The sequence below is a fragment of the Squalius cephalus genome (assembly GCF_949319135.1).
Source record: "Squalius cephalus genome assembly, chromosome: 2".
NCBI lineage: Eukaryota > Metazoa > Chordata > Actinopteri > Cypriniformes > Leuciscidae > Squalius > Squalius cephalus.
Genome location: NC_137123.1, coordinates 50,011,227 through 50,030,467, shown reverse-complemented (window position 1 = coordinate 50,030,467; position 19,241 = coordinate 50,011,227). Strand labels below are relative to the sequence as shown.

At 36.3% G+C, this 19,241-nt stretch overlaps 3 protein-coding genes across 18 annotated transcripts in view; 2 read left to right on the top strand and 1 right to left on the bottom strand.

Moving 5' to 3' along the window:
• Positions 1-5,716, top strand: part of marchf1 (membrane-associated ring finger (C3HC4) 1) — a 29,276-nt gene extending 23,560 nt beyond the window's left edge. For 4 of the 11 annotated variants that reach the window (XM_079847721.1, XM_079847720.1, XM_079847723.1 and 1 more), the window contains 2 exons: positions 1,115-1,250; positions 3,473-5,716. In XM_079847721.1, the coding sequence (XP_079703847.1) occupies positions 1,115-1,250; positions 3,473-3,789 (453 nt within the window). In that variant the 3' untranslated portion in view covers positions 3,790-5,716. Of the gene's footprint in view, positions 1-1,114; positions 1,263-3,472 lie in introns of all 11 variants that reach the window. The other 7 variants (XM_079847724.1, XM_079847717.1, XM_079847725.1 and 4 more) reach the window with 2 other exon arrangements.
• Position 5,717: 1 nt separating this feature from the next.
• tma16 (translation machinery associated 16 homolog) lies at positions 5,718-9,322 on the bottom strand (the record flags this gene model as incomplete). Of its 2 annotated transcripts, none has more annotated exons than XM_079847813.1 (7): positions 5,718-6,077; positions 6,213-6,255; positions 7,398-7,546; positions 7,676-7,760; positions 8,188-8,225; positions 8,332-8,441; positions 9,191-9,322. In XM_079847813.1, the coding sequence occupies 7 exons, from the start codon at positions 9,320-9,322 to the stop codon at positions 5,933-5,935; spliced, it is 702 nt and encodes a 233-aa protein (XP_079703939.1). In that variant the 3' UTR covers positions 5,718-5,932. The 2 variants fall into 2 exon arrangements, with proteins under 2 accessions (XP_079703939.1, XP_079703940.1); XM_079847814.1 differs by lacking the exon at positions 9,191-9,322 and adding an exon at positions 8,524-8,852.
• Positions 9,323-9,358: 36 nt separating this feature from the next.
• The window catches only part of fnip2 (folliculin interacting protein 2), a 29,989-nt gene continuing 20,106 nt past the window's right edge, over positions 9,359-19,241 (top strand). For 2 of the 5 annotated variants that reach the window (XM_079847673.1, XM_079847671.1), the window contains exons 1-2: positions 9,359-9,464; positions 17,763-17,886. In XM_079847673.1, coding sequence (XP_079703799.1) covers positions 9,379-9,464; positions 17,763-17,886 — 210 coding nt within the window. In that variant the 5' untranslated portion in view covers positions 9,359-9,378. Of the gene's footprint in view, positions 9,465-14,000; positions 14,800-15,336; positions 16,964-17,762; positions 17,887-19,241 lie in introns of those variants that run through there. The other 3 variants (XM_079847670.1, XM_079847672.1, XM_079847674.1) reach the window with 3 other exon arrangements.

The window sequence follows — 19,241 nt, the reverse complement described above, 5'->3', positions numbered from 1 at the left end:
ACTGTATTTTTGATCAAATAAATGCAGCCTTGGTGAACATACTATACAGTATAGTATAATGGTAGTGTATACTACGCAAAATTCAGATGTACAAGAAATCCGCTCATTAAGTCTGATGTCGTGTGTCATCGTTTCTAGGTCCAAACTCTCATTCAGATGCCAAAAGAAAACAAAGAACGGTGCTTATATACATTCAAGTTGTGATATAATACTACAGAAAAATCATGATCCTAACATTTATTTCCATACCGAAATCCCAGATGGCCAGACTGTGATATATCAGTATTCAGTACATCATTAATGATCATTTTAATGGTGTATCATGTAAGCATCATAATATATAAATAAATTAATATGCTAACATAAGCATGTTATTATAGGCCAGGCTTAAAATGCAAACTTAACGCAATATGTAATAGTCCTATGTCCCGCACCAAATGGTCTTTGGCTTGAAAAATGTTAAAAATCTTTTCCAGTGGACATATCAGAACTACAAAATATCATTGTATTTTGAACAAATATAATCGAAAAGCACATATAATTTACACTTTCGTGCCTGCTTCCCAAGCTTGATCATCACACCATACTGTGCTGTGTTTCCATAGCAACATGTGCTATCAGACTCCGATGTTTATTGTCAAAATCGTACAAAATTCATACACTACACGGTTGAGTGTATAGTGCATATGTACATAGTATATAGTGTGTCATTTGGGTGTGTATGGCAGTACAATCTCTTTCAGTGACTTTCATCATTAAGCATATTTATGGAACAAAAAGCAATAATTTAAAAAAGAAAACTAGCTCATTTATGCCTATAGCACAAATGATGAGCGAGTTACACACCAACGTTTAAAGGTTAGGGGGTTTATTTAAAAAAAAATCCCTTAGTATAAGCAGTAATAATAGTGATGCTTGCCTTAGCAGCAAACACTGCTAACAAAATAAACTCAAGGGTTATTGTGCAGATTTGTCTGAATGTGGAAATAGTGTGAAGGTCAAAACACACACATATCCTAGTGCTGCCACATTGTGGCCAAAAAAATTTTTACGGAAGGAAAGAAGAATAACATTAATTGAAGTGAAGCTTCTTCGTTCTCTGTCTCTTCTTTAGTGGGAGAAGCTACAGATGACTAAGAGTGAGCGACGGAAGATCTTCTGCTCTGTGGTCTTTCACCTGGCGGCTGTGGTGTGTGTCATCTGGTCACTCTACGTTCTGATTGACCGCACGGCTGAAGAGATCCGACAAGGCAAGAACAATGGTAGACACTGTCACACGCACAACTTACACAATAAGAATCAGAATGAGCTTTATTGCCATGTATGTTTACACATACGAGGAATTTGTCTTGGTGACAGAATTTTTTTTAATGAAAATATGAAATACACAATAGTTAATATTTTTATGCAGAGGTATAAATGTTTGCCTGAGGACATGAGGTGAAATGCAGTGTTATTCAGGTCACAATGTAATTTAGCTTAGTACAGCTGGAATGTTGTATTGAACAATCAGCATCTAGTTATTAGTGATTATATAGTGGTGAAATGCAGTGTTGTAAAGTAACTTTGATTAAGCTTATTTGAATTATTTTAAAGCCATTTTTTATCTTACGAATGATCAGTATTTTTGACAAAATAGGCTCAACATTATGTAAACTCTCATGAAATGGGGAACAAATATTGTTAAACGTGTTTTCGGTAATTGAAGTTGAAAAACTTTAGTAAAATAAAATAAACTAACAACACAAAAAAAACTTTGCCTTGGCAACTAACTGAAAGCTGTTGAAGTACAAAACTTACTAAAACTAAAGCTATATAAATATTTACTTAAACTAGGGATGCGCCGATATGAACATTTTGGCCGATACCGATAATTCTTTATATTTGAAAGCCAATAACCGATATATTAACCGATAAATGTAATTCCAAGTTTTTATATAATTTTTTGAGAGCCTGATTACAATAACAAAAGTCTCACCATTTAAAAGCCATGTCCCAAGCACACTATTATAATGTTCTCATTATAATTTATTGTAGCCTATATGACAGACTTGCGCTGCACATGTTGCACTGTATTTTCCTTTTTTCATCATATCTTAAGCAATTCAAAACCATCATAGCGAACAGTGCACATCTTAAGTGTCTCAGCTGAAGGAAATAATCCATTATTTATCGGCTTTAATATATTGGCAAAATTTTCTTCTAAAATGAACATATATCGGCCGATACCGATATGGTGGCGGATATATCGTGCATCTCTAACTTAAACTAAAACTATAATGAAAACTGAAGATAAAAAATAAAAGCTAATTGAAAATATGAATAAATACTATAATAGTATTTAAATAATACTAAAATAACCATGGAATATTACTACTATAATAATATGTAATTTGCATATCGCCTTTCTAGAGCACCAAAATGGCTGAAATGTCATTTGGATTAAATGTAAATTATGCATAAAAAAAAAGAACTTTAGAAATGCATAACATAAAAAAACTGAACATCTATTGAATGTGAAGCAGCAGTGATATATAAACAAAAAAATGAATTAATCTGGGCCAAAGTTTCTGTTTAAAGGTCAAAACAACTGGGACGACTAAGGCTACATTTACACTGTCAGTCCAAATCCGATTATTTGTGTATCCGATTGTAATCTGATCTAAAATAATTGACGTCCTCATTGTGTATCGCAGATCTGATTTGTGTGCCGATGCCGCTCTTTCGTTTTCCGAAATATCTGCATTGGTTTCAATGGCAGTGATGTTGCTTTGGTAGGTATCCTCCAAAAACAACAACAACCGCAACATGGAGGGGTTTTCAATACAGATGTTGTCTTATTTACAACATGACAATGTGTAGCCGACTACTGCGTCTTCTGAGGCAGCGGCACAGCCGTAGGAGGCTGGTATGCGTGGCTTTATTCCATGCTGTCGTCTCCGCCGGTCTCTGAACACGTCTCCGTTATATTGTCATTTTCTGCTCGTCCGGCACTTTGCAACAACACAACCTTGTTTCTGCAGAAACTTTCATCATTTTTCTTTAACAACGTCTGACATTTACATTTTACGTGGTGTAAGAAAGTCACATAAACCACTCGAAATCCGATCAGAGCATTCAGACTGAAACGGGTTTCCAGAAATGCGAATTGAATTGAAATTGAAATTTGAATTGAATGTAGCTCTAAACGGATTTGTAAAAACTCGCATTTGCATTTCGGATTTCAATCAGATATGCACAGAAATCGGATTTGGACTGACGGTCTGAACGTAGCCTAAGAGCCAAGGAATCATAAAGCCCTAAATGACTTAGTGTCCCTGTTAATGCAATGATATAGTGCTGTAATGCTTGAATGTGTCAGTGGCAATCCCAGTGTAACAGTGTGGGATGTGATTCTACTTTAGAGTAGCTGGATGGTAATATAGTGATATAGTGCTGTAATGCCATGCTCATACTCTCATTGCACACACAGCGTTGGTGCGTTTGTCCCCTCTCAATGCCGTAGGGGTGCTGGAGTGGCCGTTCTGGACTAAGCTCATCGTGGTGGCGGTTGGCTTTGTTGGAGGACTCATCTTCATGTACATTCAGTGCAAAGTCTATCTGCAGCTCTGGAGGAAGCTAAAGGCTTTCAACAGGATCATCTTTGTACAGAACTGCCCCGAAACCGTCCGCAACGGAGAGAACAGGCCGCCCCCGGTCACCCAGAGCAACGGCACGCACGGGGCAGTGGAGGTTCCCGTACCTCAGACACAAACTAACACCGGAGATGCGGAGGTGACTCCTGTTTGATCATGGATGCTTGGTGCCCTGAAACCTCAGAAAAGTCTAGTAAAGGGCTCCTCTAGGTGTATTTGACCAAAGTGATGTGATTTACATAAAATAACAAAAGCACTTTTTATTTTCCCTGTAGGTGGATAACATTATATAAGATTTCATAGATGTATATGAAATTAAAACATTAATTGTGTGCAAAGATGTCATTTGTTATGACAAGGTGTAAAAACATTATCACATATAATCATACCCCCAATCCATAATTAAATTGTATAATAAGTGTTTTCCCTACCATCTGAGCCATTCAAGCTTGAACAACCCTCATGTTTTTTGCGAGTCCGCAGGCATATGTCATTGCTTTTTTTACAGTTGCTAGGACACATTTCTCAATACTTTGGTCTCTTTTTCAAAACTCTTCACAGTTCTCCTAAGCAACTTTCAGCTTGGCACAGCAATTCATTTCACGTTCAAACTGCACTAAAAGTACCAAAGCACTTTATACACGTCTCAATCAAGGCACTCTTCAAAAGTCACTCATAAAACAACCTAAAAAATATGCTTTCTTTTGTAAAATACAAGAATGACAGGTATCTACCGTTTAAAAGGCTTTCTGCAAGCAATGATAAACAATCCAACGTTTAGCCCACATAGATGCTGTTGTGCTGTACTGTGTGAAGACTTTTGAAAAAGTGACTTAAGTATTGAGAAATGTGTTCCAAGTTGAATAAAAAGCCCTGTCCTATAACCTACATATACGATTACTGGTTAGATTCAATCAAAATAATGAAGGAATTCTTATATTCGTACCTTGATCTGAAGTGTTTTCTCCTGCGCCGTAGATTAGCGAGAACTCTGTGACCTCTAAATGTGACCGAGAACCAGAGGTGAACATGGCAGTTACAGCAGTGATTATTCAAGTCAAGGAACCTGTCTTAAACCAATCCTCTTTAACTTTGGCTCTCACCTCAGTTGTCTTTCCTCCAGCTGTTGAGTTCTTGGATCAGGGAGTCACCTTACAAAGGAATAGAGTTAAATTCAAGAACCTAAATGAACCAAAGATGTGTTACAAACTAGGGAACAGACATGCATTGATAAATAGCTTGTATTCTTTTATCATGTTATCACATTTACTTAATTTACTGTGTAAAGACCGGTTGCAAATTGTTGACCGATTCTGTGACATAAATGTGTATTATTTTTTCTAGATATATTTATTTTGTTTATAGTTTGTTTACAGTTGGCAAGGGAGGGACCGTCCATTCATTTACCTAACAGTTTCCTTTCAATTCTATTCTATGGGTGAAATTAAGATACATTTTTGATTATAGGCTTAGGCTTAAGAGTATGATTTGGTTCAGGGTTAGTTGCATGTAATTATTAATAAATTGACTGTTATTACTATAGTAAGTACATGTAACAAAGACACTGAAAATAAAGTGTTACTCATTCTTGCTTTATCTGACTTGCCAAAAAAAGTCTATAAATAGTTCAATCTATGAGAAATGAATGGTTACTTATGGAAACTAGGATTTGTTTTCCTCAATGCATCATTTACTGAGCCACTGGATCTATATAGGTTTTTTTTTTTGTCAACTTTGTTCTTTTTAAAAACTTATGCAGCTTTTGGGGGGATATGTTTTGAAGTGTATGGAGGAGAATAGCGGACATTTATTTGCGAGAAAGATTTGTTAATATGCAGGTTTGGAGGTAATCATGTTTAGCTGAGAAAGAATTCAACAAATTTTACATTTTTGTATTTTGTGATTTTCTGCAGTGATGATCTTGATATATTAAAATAAAAAATATATATATAAAACACCCCCAGGGGCATGTCAGGATCAAGTGAGATTACAGTGTTCAGTTCATTGTTCACAACTCAAATGCACATTATAAAAGAAACATGCAAAAATCTGTCAGTGCAATAAACCAGTGAATGTATCAAACTGTTTCAAAGTCTGTTTATTTATGTATTAACAGTATTGTGTTACTTGAGTAACTCCCTTCCAGGCCTTCCTTTTTGCAAGAGACCCAACACACTATGGCTACTAGTAAAAAGCACTAGCAGCACAAAACGCAAGGTCTTGCTCTTTCTGTCCTTGCATACAGCAAGTTGTCCATTACTCTACAGTAATCTGTACTGTAGTAGAGCTGCAGGACTTCACAGTACAGAGTATGCATCTTCCTCATTCTCTTCCTCCATGTGTTTCTCTTGTGAAACTGCAGACGATGTGCTGTCAGAGCGTTTGGCTGAAACCTTTCTCATCTTGATGTTAGGAAGTTTCTTGAGGTCACCGCTCCACTCTCTGTTAAACAAATGCGGCTTAATGTTAGACGAATTTGACATGGTTACAGAGTGGATGGGAATTTACATAGATAGCTTTGTGCCAGAAATTGCTATAAAAGTGTTTAACAAAAATAATGTTTTAAGTAATAATTACCTGAATATTTTCAGATGCTTAGAATTGATAATGTCAGGGATTTCTGTAAAAGGGAAAAACAGATGAAAAACAAAAGACAGATGATTTTTAAACCACTAGACTAGAGCAGTGGTTCTCAACTCCAGTCCTCGGGACCCGCTGCTCTGCACATTTTGTATGTCTCCCTTATTTAACACACCTGAATCAGATCATCAGCTTGTTAAGAGAGACTCCATGCACTGAACTGAGTGTGTCAGATAAGAGAGACATACAAAATGTGCAGAGCAACGGGTCCCGATCACTGGAGTTGAGAACCACTGGACTAGAGCATGTTGTTGCCAAAGGTTAATAAAGTTTTTTTTTTTTACGTTACAAGCACAAGATGCAATACAGGATGGCAATAAAAGTTGTTATAATTTATCAATGCAGATCTTTTTTTTTTTCATGTTCCCTCGTAATCTTTAATCAAAATAACAGCCTCACTCTTGCAGTACATTTCTTCTCATCTCTTCTATGATGATGCGTTTACTGGCTTGAGTTAATATGATTTCACTTTTATAACTTTAGTTAGTGTGTAATGTTGCTGTTGTCTACATGTCACTTCTTCTTGAGTCTCTCCATCTTTTTGACACTGTTTGAACACAAAAGGCTAAAAGTTTTTGAAATTTTCAGTGTGTGTCTGTGTGAGTGCAAGCTCTTGTAGCTCCGCCCTCTGTGCTGGGAGCACCAGCTCATTTGCATTTAAAGGAACAAACACAAAAACGGTGCGTTTTTGCTCACCCTAAAAAAGTGACAACTTTAACATGCTATATAAAAATATCTGTGGGGTATTTTGAGCTAAAACTTCACATACACACTCTGGGGACATCAAAGACATATTTTACATCTTGTGAAAAGGGCATTATACCACCCCTTTAAAAACAAAGGGTTGACTTTGAATCAACAAATAAAAGTATTTTTTATGCATGGCTTGAGAACGCACATTTTTGCTCTTAAGTACTGACCTTAGACAAGCATTATTAGTATGATTTTTTGTCAATTTTATACTAAATATTTTAAACTTGTTTTTGAGAAATAGTGTCCAACTAATGCAAGAAACCATTTTATTCAAGCTGTTTTAACACTGCTCTCATAAAAGTACTGTAAGGCAAGAAACATTGATAAAAGAGACCTTAACAAAAGTTCAGGAGAATGTAGAAAACTCACCAAAGCCAATGCCTTCATACTGAGCTCTCTCTCGCTCTACTGTTTGATTGATGATAGCTTCTCTAGATCCATGCTGACGACCCTGTCGTCCTTTAATACTGTTCGCTAACTCAATCTGCTCCAGCTCTCCATCAAACCGGTGAAGGTACCTGAGGAGGAGGATATCTTATTTAAACCAAGATTATTCTCACTGTACAGCTAACATGTCTAAACCGAGGACAGTGCTGTTTATGAACGTTACAAGTTATAACAGTATGTTTGCTTGGGAGTAGTTGTACCTCTCAATTATTTCACAAGCATCATGTTTGGTGTATTCTAACTTGTCAGGGTCCAGTTGGCTTTGGAACCACAAAAGTTTTTCACCTGTAGAAAATGAGTGAAGACATCAAAACTTTGGCTTACGTTCTGACAAGGTTCTCTCGAGGTTATGAACAAACGTTCTTCTCCAATAACGTTAATAGAACGTCCGTTCAAAATTATCTGGTCTTTAATGACGTTCTCTGAACGTTAGCACAAAACGTTATTTATACATCATTCATGGAAAATGTAAAAGTAACGGCTATACAATGGTTGCAAAATTAGGCTACGTTTTCTCTGACGTTCACATGACCAATAATAATAAAAAAAACTAACTGGACGTTTTGAAAGCTCCTAGACATAGCTTAATGGGAACGTTAGCAAAACGTTCTTAGAACGGAGTATGGAGCGGTATACTGACAATTTGTCAATGTCCTTTCACAAATCAAGCTTTCAAATCCCTTGCTTACACAAAGGCAGCGCAACTACTTACCAATCAAATTTAGACGCTGTGCCTTCTCACCCTTTGACCTAGAAGTGGTTAAACAAATATTACATTTACAAGTGTAACAGTATAAAAATGTACCGTAGCAATACAAACTATTTTTCAATTCCCCTTTAAATGAAATACACGTACTTTTCTTTCCTCTCTTGTTTGATGGCAGCTCTTGCCAGATATGCAGCTTTTCTGCTATATGGGTGAATAGCCTTCTTCTCCACCTGTCCCTTACCTTTTACTGCCTTCGGCTGAAATGAGAATACTAATTGTTAAAAACACAATTCTAAAAAGTAGTTCTTATTTAAACAAATGGTTTAACTAGAAACTTACCATATTAACTGATGTATGAATGTTTATCACACGTGTGACGTATGGGGGGAGGTTTAAGGGACGGACCACTGAAACGGTTCGACAGTATTTTTGTTCCGTGTATTACATACATTTGTCACGAGTTCCGCTAACATTATTTCATATATCAGGAATCTTTATTCACATAATGAAAATGGTCAATGTTGTATTAGTTTTTTTTTTTTTTTTGCTACTTATTTCTTACACACTTGTGAAATTAATTTGGTGGAACTCTGTTGAAAAAATATCAAAATGTTGTTTGTATAATTTTCCAACTGCATGGCCGTCTTTTGCTTTTTATTCAAATGACTATTTTATATTAATTGTATATGCCCGTTGTCAATAATAAAATAAAAAAAACACTTAAACTTTATAATTTGCTATTTTTTTTTTCTATTTCACCTTTCTCTTATTTCGTCATTTTTCTTTATTATTTTAAATTAATTTCATTAGTTTTTTTCTCGTTAAAGAGGTTATAATTCCATACTTTTTTTTTGAGAGAACAATATTATGTATTTAATATGTTGTCTATTGCTACCATATTCTCGATTTATATCATCCATTTAATTTAAACTGAATGCTATATTTTAATGGGAATAAGAAACTTATGTGCAAATGACCAAAAAGAAAGTAAGAAAGAGGAAAACACTTTAGGCACGTTAAGCACGTTCTGCACGTGCCGCCTGTGAATCCGTGTCCACTCAGCAGAGAGCGCGCGTGGGTTTTTGTCTTCTGTTCTTGGTGTCTCAGCTGAGCTGATGCATATGTCACATGACTCCATGATGTGGAAACGGGAATCCCAGAGTGTGTTGTGTTTGTGAAAAATAGAGCGCGAGCATGCCGACGCTGCTGCAGAAGCTCTTCAGCAAGAGAGCCGTCGGTAACGGCAGCGCCCGGGACTGCTCGAGGGGAGCGGAACAATGGTAAGACCATTAGCACGCAAATATAGCCTACTACACACACAGCTATCTCTATGGATATACAGTCACGAGCTCCTCGCACCTGCACGCGCTTTGTGCATGCAGCGCGTGCCAGTCTGAGCGCTTTATATGACGCTCACTGTCAGCTGACCTCTCTGCGGCAGACAGCTGTTTCTTCTGCAATAAAGAGTAGAGGTTTGTGCAAATATGTACGAGTTTTTGGTCACCATAATTGTGCCACCCCTTCCAGGCCGTAGTGTTGATCTGTGTGTTAACGGTGCTGTCACACACGAGTTCTGCGTAGCGCGTCCTTGTCAGCTGATCCCGAGTCCACGTTATGTAACTCGTCCGGAGCATTTGCTTGCACAATTCTTGCTAGTTGTGACACGTACGTTTGTGGCTTCTGCTTTGTCTTTTATGTTGGTTCCTTTATTCTAGTCAGAGTGGGTGGACAGCGGTTTTTATGGGTAGAAAGTTGAAATGTTTATTTGTATAATTTTACAAATGTATGGTCGTCTTTTGCTTTTGATTCAAATGACTATTTTATATTCCTTTTGCACTTTTCATTATATATTACATAATTCAATATACTTGTTGTCAATTAAAGAGGTTTTATTGGGTAGAAAGTAAAAAAGCATGCTGGTAAATCTGTCATATTTCTGGGTGTCTGCTAAACTGATATTAGAGGGAAAATACGTCTATATCAAAGGGTTATTATATAAGTTCTAGAAAAAAATAAGTAGTCCAGTGACACATGGGGATGATGAAAAATCTTAAAAATGTTAAATTTACGCATTTTAGAAAAAGGTTAAAATCACCATGGCATGAAATCTAAATATTTTTTTTAATGTAATATTGTAGTATTTATTATAAACGACTTAAAGGGATATTTCACTGCTGAAAAGATTAATGTGTATTTAAATTGGGTCATTTATGTAGTAGAAATGTGAAATTATTTTAGAAATCGGTGCCTTCTAGACTGAGAAAAGCCAGAAAATGTATTTTTGGCTTATATGGATTTAAAAGACAACAACTCCCAGAATGCACTTGCTTCGCTGCCCTACCAGGCCACTCCAAAGCCACGCCTACCGGTTACAGAGGGCAGTATCAGAAGAAACTAGATGTACCGCATGGCGGTACAAAATATGACCGCCGCTCAGGCCTGCACTGGCTTTCCACAAAAATAAATGACGTGGAGCAATTTGGCTGTATTGCGTGTTTATGTATATACCTAAAAAAAAGTAGTAGTATGTGCATGTCTGTCTGTGTGTGTGTGTGTGTGTGTGTGTGTGTGTGTGTATGTGTGTGTGTTTGTGTATGTGTGTGTCTGTGCGTGTATGTATGCGTGCGTACATGTGTGTGCGCGTGTGTGTTTGTGTGTGTGTGTCTGTGCATGTGGATTTGTATGTGTGTGTATGGGTGTGTGTCTGTGCGTGTGGATGTCAGTGTGTGTGCATGCTTGCGTTTGTTTGTATTCCTGCATGTGTGTGTGTGACAGTTAGGGTTGCCAACTTCAGAAAAGGAAAATGCGGGACAATCGTGGTTATTTATAGGAAAATGAGGGACACTCAAAATATTTGTACTGTATCACACAGTTTACGTCATTTCAGTGTCTGCAGTTAAGTTTGTGTTTAAAAGGTTATCAGACATAAACACATTTGTATTGCTTAACCTATTTATGTATTTAATTCTAAAAATAATTTTAATGTCATACATGAAAAAAAGTCACATTACAAACAAACCATAGTTCAAAATAACAGCATTTATCTAAAATAGAAAGCTTTTTTAACATTATACACTAGGCTTACAGTTCAAAAGTTTGGGGTTAGTAAGATTATTTTTGGGGAAAAAAAATAAAGAAAGTAATTGTCTACTTTTATTCAGCAAGGATGCATTACATTAATCAAAAGTGACAGTTAAGATAATGTTACAAAATCTTTCTATGTACTTTCTAAAAGCTTTAAAACATTAATAATAATCAGAAATGTTTTTTGAGCATATTATTCCCTCAGGTAGATTACATGTTTTCTTGCGTGGCTGGATGTTAGACTCATGAACAATAATCACGTTGTTTGCATTCGCCAAAATTGATTAGCCGAAATCAAAACGTGGACAGTGAAAGGAAATTACCGTTAGCGCGAGACGAGTCCGGCTTGAAGCGGAAGCGACCAGACGGCAGAGGATATGTTCGCAAATCAAACAATGATTTGTCTTAAAACGGTGATTTAAAAAAGCTGTGATTGGATGATGACAGGTGTCGGTGATCATTCTCAAGTGTCGTGGTCAGCACTGCTGCTGTTGCTGTTGTATCAGTCAGTGGTTTATCAGCTTGTCAAAAAACGGGACACGGGAGGTCACGCACGGGACAAATAAATTAGGCCCAAAATACGGGACGTCCCGCCTAATTCGGGACAGTTGGCAACCTTAGTGACAGTATCAACCTAAACCAGCAACCCAACACCACCATCTACAGGCCAAAGAGTGTACAGTCACTAAATGTGCACATAAATGAATTTATTTTATACCCCCCCATGTATGAAATTCTACGAAACTTAGCATACCCCCAGAGGATGTCAAGTTAATCATACACATGAAATATGGTGCAGTTCTGAACATCTCAACTGAAGATAGGGGCGATTAAAGCAGAATAATATTGCATTTTCATTTTTTATGGGAAGGGGCGCAAATCACAAATAAGTGATTATGGGCTAGGTTGATGTGGGCCCTTAAGACCAACATACCATAAAAATGTCTTCATCCTCTGTGCCACGGTTCAGGTAGTTATTTAGGAAAAACTGAATTTTTTGGGTTTGGGGGGGGGGGGGGGGCAGCGCGGGGGGGGGTGGAGTGGCCCCCGGGGACCAAACTAAATTTTTCCGTAAAAGTCTAGTGGGGCTTACATGCCCACCAAATTTCATGTTCCCCGGTGTTTCGGTGTCCCTGGTATCGTTGACGAAAAATTCAGTAGATGACGGGAAAAAACAAAAAAAAACCTTTGACAATCCCTATATTCCCCGGTGTTTCGGTGTCCCTGGTATCGTTGACGAAAAATTCAGTAGATGACGGGAAAAAAACAAAAAAAAACCTTTGACAATCCCTATATGACCGCTTTCGCTAGCTACGCTAGCGGCGGTCATAATGATACATCTAGGCTATTAGTTTACTCGAAACTGAAAATACGCTGTTTTATCGTGAGATTGAAAACATGCAGAACTAGCTCCTACTACTGGGTGTAGTCTCTAGCCTCTGGCCAAAAAAGCCTCCGATGACGCAAAATGACGATTTTTTCGAGTTTTTTTTCCAGACACACAATACAGAAATCTCTCGTCTCAGGGGGACATGAGGGAGGGAAGCACAATCATTCGAAAATACTACTGGGTTTCTACTGACACAAATCACACCTTGTAATCTTTAATCAAATTAACTTAAAGGGATAGTTCACCCAAAAATGAAAATTAGCCAATGATTTACTCACTCTCAAGTCATCCTAGGTGTATATGACATTCTTCTTTCAGACAAATACAATCGAACTTATATTAAAGAATGTCCTGGCTCTTCCAAGCTTTATAATGGCAGTGAATTGCTTTTTAAAGTTTTAAATATGGATATTTTTCTCACACAAACGCATCGCTTTGCTTCAGAAGGCCTTTATTAACCTTTATTTATCTGACCATAGAACCTTTCCCATTTGAAGTTCCAGTAGTGTCAGTTACTTTTCAAATGTTCTATGGTCAGATGAAACAAAAACATTAGCTTTTTTTGGCAGCAAACAAAAATGTATTTAATATTTTTTTTTTTTTTTTTTTTTTTACATTTCTTTGTATTTATTAATTTAATTAATTTATTAATTTAAAAATGTATTAATTTTGAAGGTCTAAAACAAAAGAAAAGAACTGTGAAGGAATCTCCCACTAATGTAATCACCTTTCATTTACTTCCACAGCCACTGCTCAAGATTTGCCTATTTGCGAAATTGATTTAGGTAAGAATCACTGGATTAACCAAAATACGGATATCATTTGACAGGGAAATAAATAGTTTTCGCAGAGTAACATTTTGTTAACACAAAGCAGTGAGCTGAGAAATGTGCTCTTAAATTAAATTTTTTTTTTTTCAGTTTTTTCATTAGAAATATAAATATAATTCCATCCCGACAGGTCTAAAATACAAACACTTATAATAGGCTTACCATATGAATCAGGGCAAGAAAAGAAAAAAAGAAATGATGAAGGAATGATGATGTATTTACTCATTATTTAAATTTTGAACAAAAATATTACACATTATAGACCACCTTTAATTTTTAGTTTAATGTTTTTGTTCATATTGTCTTTTGACATTCTTATAAGTTAGGCTTTTTTATATTTAAATTTAGCTTTAAATTATTTTTATATAGCTTATTTCAGTTAGTTGCTATATGTTTTTCATCTAAGATTTATACTTTTTTATTTCAGCTTCATTTCAATCATTTTGTTTTGAATCGTTAATAAATACAACAGTTCACCTAGTGGCGTTGATGCAGCATAGTGCAAAAGTTTTTAATAACGGGTGCCATTGTAGAAATGCACTGTTTGCAGTCAGTCAGTTTATTCTGCGAGTGAAAGTATCTCCATAACGCTCTAATATTGGATAAAGTATTATTCGGCTGGTCATGTGATTTCAAAATGTCTGCCTCCATGTAAAAAACAAACAAACAAACAAAAAAACTGTATTTAATAGGCTACTTATGATCTTCTTCTTTTTTTGTGGAAAAATTCCATAGTGAACCCTTACTTTTTGAAAATGTTCACTCTTTGTGTGGGGGTGAAGCATATGACTGACCGAATATGTGTTGCAACATGTATTCTTAGTGTAAGAAAAGGGTACATGTTAGTTTGTTTGCTGAGGTTTGCAACTTTGGCCAGTGAGAGTGTCCTATGACTGTTTGGATCACATGCTTTGTGAGAGGGTGTGTGAGTGTGTGTATGACAGTCATGTGACGTTAGAGCTGTATTCAGTTTGTCATCAGATAGATATGGGTAGAAACCCCTTAGTCTCTGAACACATGCCACCCAAAATATATCTCTCCTTTCTTTGTCTCTCCATCTGAATCTTCCCATTATTCAAATTCATCTTCTTTTAATTTCATAAATGCCGTTTGATTTGGAGAACTTGCTTCAAGACAAAGTAAGAACTAATTTTTTTAGGAGAACTGGATGAGTGTACGCATGCCTGTATGCACACACACACACTCTCTCTGTAGTGAATCGAGTGGAATACCTTTGAAGATGAAGATTAAGAGTCTCAAGAAAACCACCGCAAGGGGGTTGTTCATTCCAGAGGATGCTTCACGGAACAGGTACACCAAGTGTGTGTGTGTGTGTGTGTGTGTGTGTGTGTGTGTGTGTGTGTGCTTTTTCGGCCACTATACAAATATCGTAACATCTTTGTTTGCTAATGAAAGGAATCTGATCCAAATCTTTTTGATTTTTAACTTTGGTCGATAGCTGGCCAGTATGTGCTTGCATCTGCATGTGTGAAACATGTATTCTTAAGGCATTGTTACAGAGCCGAGTTAAGGCTGTTTTAAGCAGACTCTATGGCTTCTCAACTTCTGTGTTAAAAATAAACCAACACACAACATGTAAAATATGCATCTTTGACCCACCTCAACCCCTAATATCAGAGTCTGTTATGATGCTGCTTTGCTTCTGTCTTAAATGCAGCATCAGAGCAACATTAAACATAGTACATACATATTAGCATATATTTAAATTATTTGCATTCTAATGTATACATATTTTTTATTTAAACATGTATGAATAATATAGATTAAATATTTAGATTTTCCTCATGCTTATTTTTTTTTCATATCCATTTTCATGTTTATATATTGTAATTTGTAGTTATATCTAAATTCATATTTCACATGATAAAACATTAACTTGATGAACATCTTTTTGAACTGTAATATCTTGCATTGCCTCTGTGCAGCATTAAACAGGATCTTTTTGTGGTATATATGCCACTTGAGATACATGCAGCTTATGTGCTGTATTAATCCTTCTTTTATGCTTGATCTTGAAGCAGTAATGTTGACGTGTGAAACATGGCCGAAATGTTTATTGTATATATTTGTATAAACTATGTACATTTTAGTGTAAATCCGTGTATTAGCGGACTGGTATCTCTTACTGCCTTCTTCACTGCTGCTGAAGCTGCTTGATGTGTGACCTTTGCTTTGAGTGCATGAGGCTGAGGGATCGTGGATTTATAGAATTTGTGAATGAATGTTCCAGTTCAGCTTTCTACACGTAGCAGATTTCAGTCAGCCAATCTGAAATGGTTCTAGTTGTCAATCAGTGAGATCTCAGTGTGTGTTTGTGTGTACTTGCAGTGATCATGTGACACAGCTAGCGGTTGCTGATCATGTGATCTGAAGTATCAGGAAAATCCCAAAAAGGATGCGTCAAGGCTAATTTATTATTCTTTTTTTGCTTTTTGAAAGTGAATCACTGTCAGTAGAGTTAGATGTTTGTGTGTGTATGGGTTTAGCTACACTTGTGAAGGCCAAATGGTTGAAATTGTCCTCACAAGCAAATTGAAACTTGTCGAAACAGACTTGTCACGACATTTTAATATTTCATAAATAATTTTTGCTTTAAATCTAATAATGTAAACAGGTTTCTGTGAGAGTTAGGTTTAGTATATGGTATTATCTTAGTATGAAAACTATTGTATATCTATGAGGAGTGTTGCTAATATAACTTCTTGGGTCTGTGTGTGTGTTTGTGTGAATGTGTAGTGGCAGTACCACCCCAAGCAAGTGTTTTTCTCTCCCTCCTTCCTTCTGTCTCTCTCTTATATACTGGCACACACACTCAGGCAAAGTCTTAGTAGGAGAGGATAAAGAGAGCCTGTGCCCTCCGTGTGTGTAAGTGTGTGTGAGGGATAAAGGGGGCCTGTGCATAGCAGTGTATTGTTCAGCAGCTGGGTTAGAAAGGACTGAGCAACGTATCTTCTAACACACACATACACACTCACATTAACACTAAGCAGTCCATATACAAAGTCCGTAAGCTCAACGCAAACAGACATATAGTGATTGCCAACACACACATGGACACTGATATAACAAACATCATCACTGCATCATCTACGCAGCCAGAGAGAAGGGGCGCTGCCGACACCATGCGTGTGTGTGCGTGTGCGTGTGTGTGTGTGTGTGGGGGGGGGGGGGGGGGGGGGGGGTTTCGTGTGACTTGTGCACTCAGAGCCCGGACAAGCGGAGATGGAGACGGTGTGCCTGTGTTTTCCTTTGTTAGACTGTGGTGATCTTTTGATGTTTAATAGAAGAAACATGCAACTGTGTGAATGGTCCACTTTCTGTTCCTTCAGCTGCTCTCTTGGCCAGTTTCGGGCTTCTTGTGGTTGTTATTCATATCTATTTTGGATGTATATGTAGTGCTTAGAGGCTGGAAATGAGTGTCTGATCACTTATCATACACCAGGATGGAAAGCAGGTAGGATGTTTGTATTTGTGTAAAGGAAATGTATTTTTGCTCGTTTAGGTATGGTGCAATTAAATGCTTTATTGAAAGTTCTTGCAGTTTTATGGTTTAAATGAAAGGAATAGTTCACCCAAAAATGAAAGTTGTAATTATTTACTTCCAAAACAACACAAAAGGAGAGATTTTGAAGAATGTTCACGCTTCTCTTTTCCTATGTGAATTCAGGAAATGATTCAGTCAGTGTACAGGGATCTATATAGCACTATACAAGTAGACCAAATGACTGATTTGGTATATTCCAAGTGTTGTGAAGCCATACGATAGCTTTGTGTGAGGACAAAAACTAAATGTACACTACAATTTAAAAGTTTTGGGTCAGTGCAATGTTTTTAAAAAGAAATGAATACTTTGCTTTATAAGGGATGCATTAAATTGATTAAAAGTGATGGTAAAAAAACTTTAATATTGTTACAAAAAACAATTTCAAATAAATGCTGTTGAACTTTCTATTAATCAAAGAATCCAAAAAAATATCACTGTTTGCACAAACATATTAGGCAGAAAAACAATGTTTTCAACATTGATAATAAGAAGAAATGTTTCATGAGCACCAAATCAGATTATTAGAATGATTTCTGAAGGATCATGTGACACTGAAGACTGGAGTAATGATGTTAAAAATTCAGCATTGCATCACAGCATTTTAATATATATTACAATAAAAATATAATATAATTTTTCATAATTTTACTGTATTTTCTGTTTTTGAATGTTTTGACCACAATTACTTCTGTTTCTCTCTATTTTTTAGTTGGGCATCTGCAGAGTTTGATCTAGCTCAGATCAGGTTAATAGTGTATCAAGACTGTGAGAGAAGAGGGCGGCAGGTTCTCTTTGACTCCAAAGCAATACATAAACTGGACGCATCCGAGCCGGTAAGTTGCTAATGTGGTGTGTGTATGTGTGGGGGGTGTCTATGAGCACTGTTTTGGGAGGAGTCACATGCTCTGTAATCCAGCTTGCTTGGATCTCATGACAGGTGTGACTGCTTGGCTAACTGGGTCAAAGTATTGCTTATGAGAGTGAGCGTATGGGTTGGATCTTGGATTAGTATGGCTGTTTACTGACTTTTGATTTTAAATGAAAAAATTTTGGTTTAATTTTTTTGGGGTGTAAATTATACACTTTTCACATCAAGGATGTTTTAAGGGTGTCATGTCATGAGAATTCAGGCTTTTCATTATCTTTAAAAGTAAAAAAAAGTACTATGCAACCATACTGTAACTGTTATTGTTACTTTTCAATAAATAAAAATGTCAGTGTCTATTCAGTGTTTGTAAAATAAAATAAAAAAAGAACCATACCATAAGAATAAAATGTGGGAAACTTGGGATTATTCTTGACTGTGTAGCACCTGCCGCTCTGCATGTCCTTCTGAAGGATCCCATCTTTAGGAAAGTACGGCTGAAGTTTTTCTTAATGATTTATTTTATAATTTTATGATACACTCAGGGTAAGAGGGGAAAAAACCAACAATAAAGAAAGCAAAAGGTAAAAAAAAAAAAGTATTATACTCAATACATGAAAGTAAAACACTGTCCCTAAACACATCAGTCTTACTCTGACCTTAACAGTTTGTGCAGCACTTTTCTGCACAGATTGATTTAGAATAGTGTTACAATGTAATTTGCAAAGAGGCTATTAAGGAAGGAAAAGATTCTTAATTCACATGCAAAGAAAATTTGTCAGAAAAGATAAAAAAAGATTTTTAGCAAAAAAGGAAAAACCCTTAAGTAGACCTTAATTATTTACTGCAAAAGTTTAAACTGATGTGTAAACTGATTTTTCATCACAATATGCATACTTTATTTTCACTGTTGTAATATTGAGTTGAAATTTCCTATTGCTTGTACATAGTCTTAAATCAAAGCTGTATTTTTCATGTCAACACATCTATACTCATGCATCTGGACAGTTGTTATTGAATGTCTCTGACTCTCTCTGAACAGAGTGTGATTTATTGTCAGTAAGTTGTCACATGATTGGTCTGTTTATTCAGCTCTTCAGCTTTTGTCACAAGGAGAGAGAGACAGAATAACAGTGTGTGTGCGAGTGTATTGCTATAGAATTGTGTCTCATGGTGGAATATTGCGCTGGCAGATTTCCATATCATTGATTTCCTTGTTTTTTATTACTATTATTATTAATACAACATAATTTCTGTGAGAAATAGGCTAAATTTTCTAGTAGAGCTGCACAATTCTGGATAAATGGAGAATCACGATTTTCT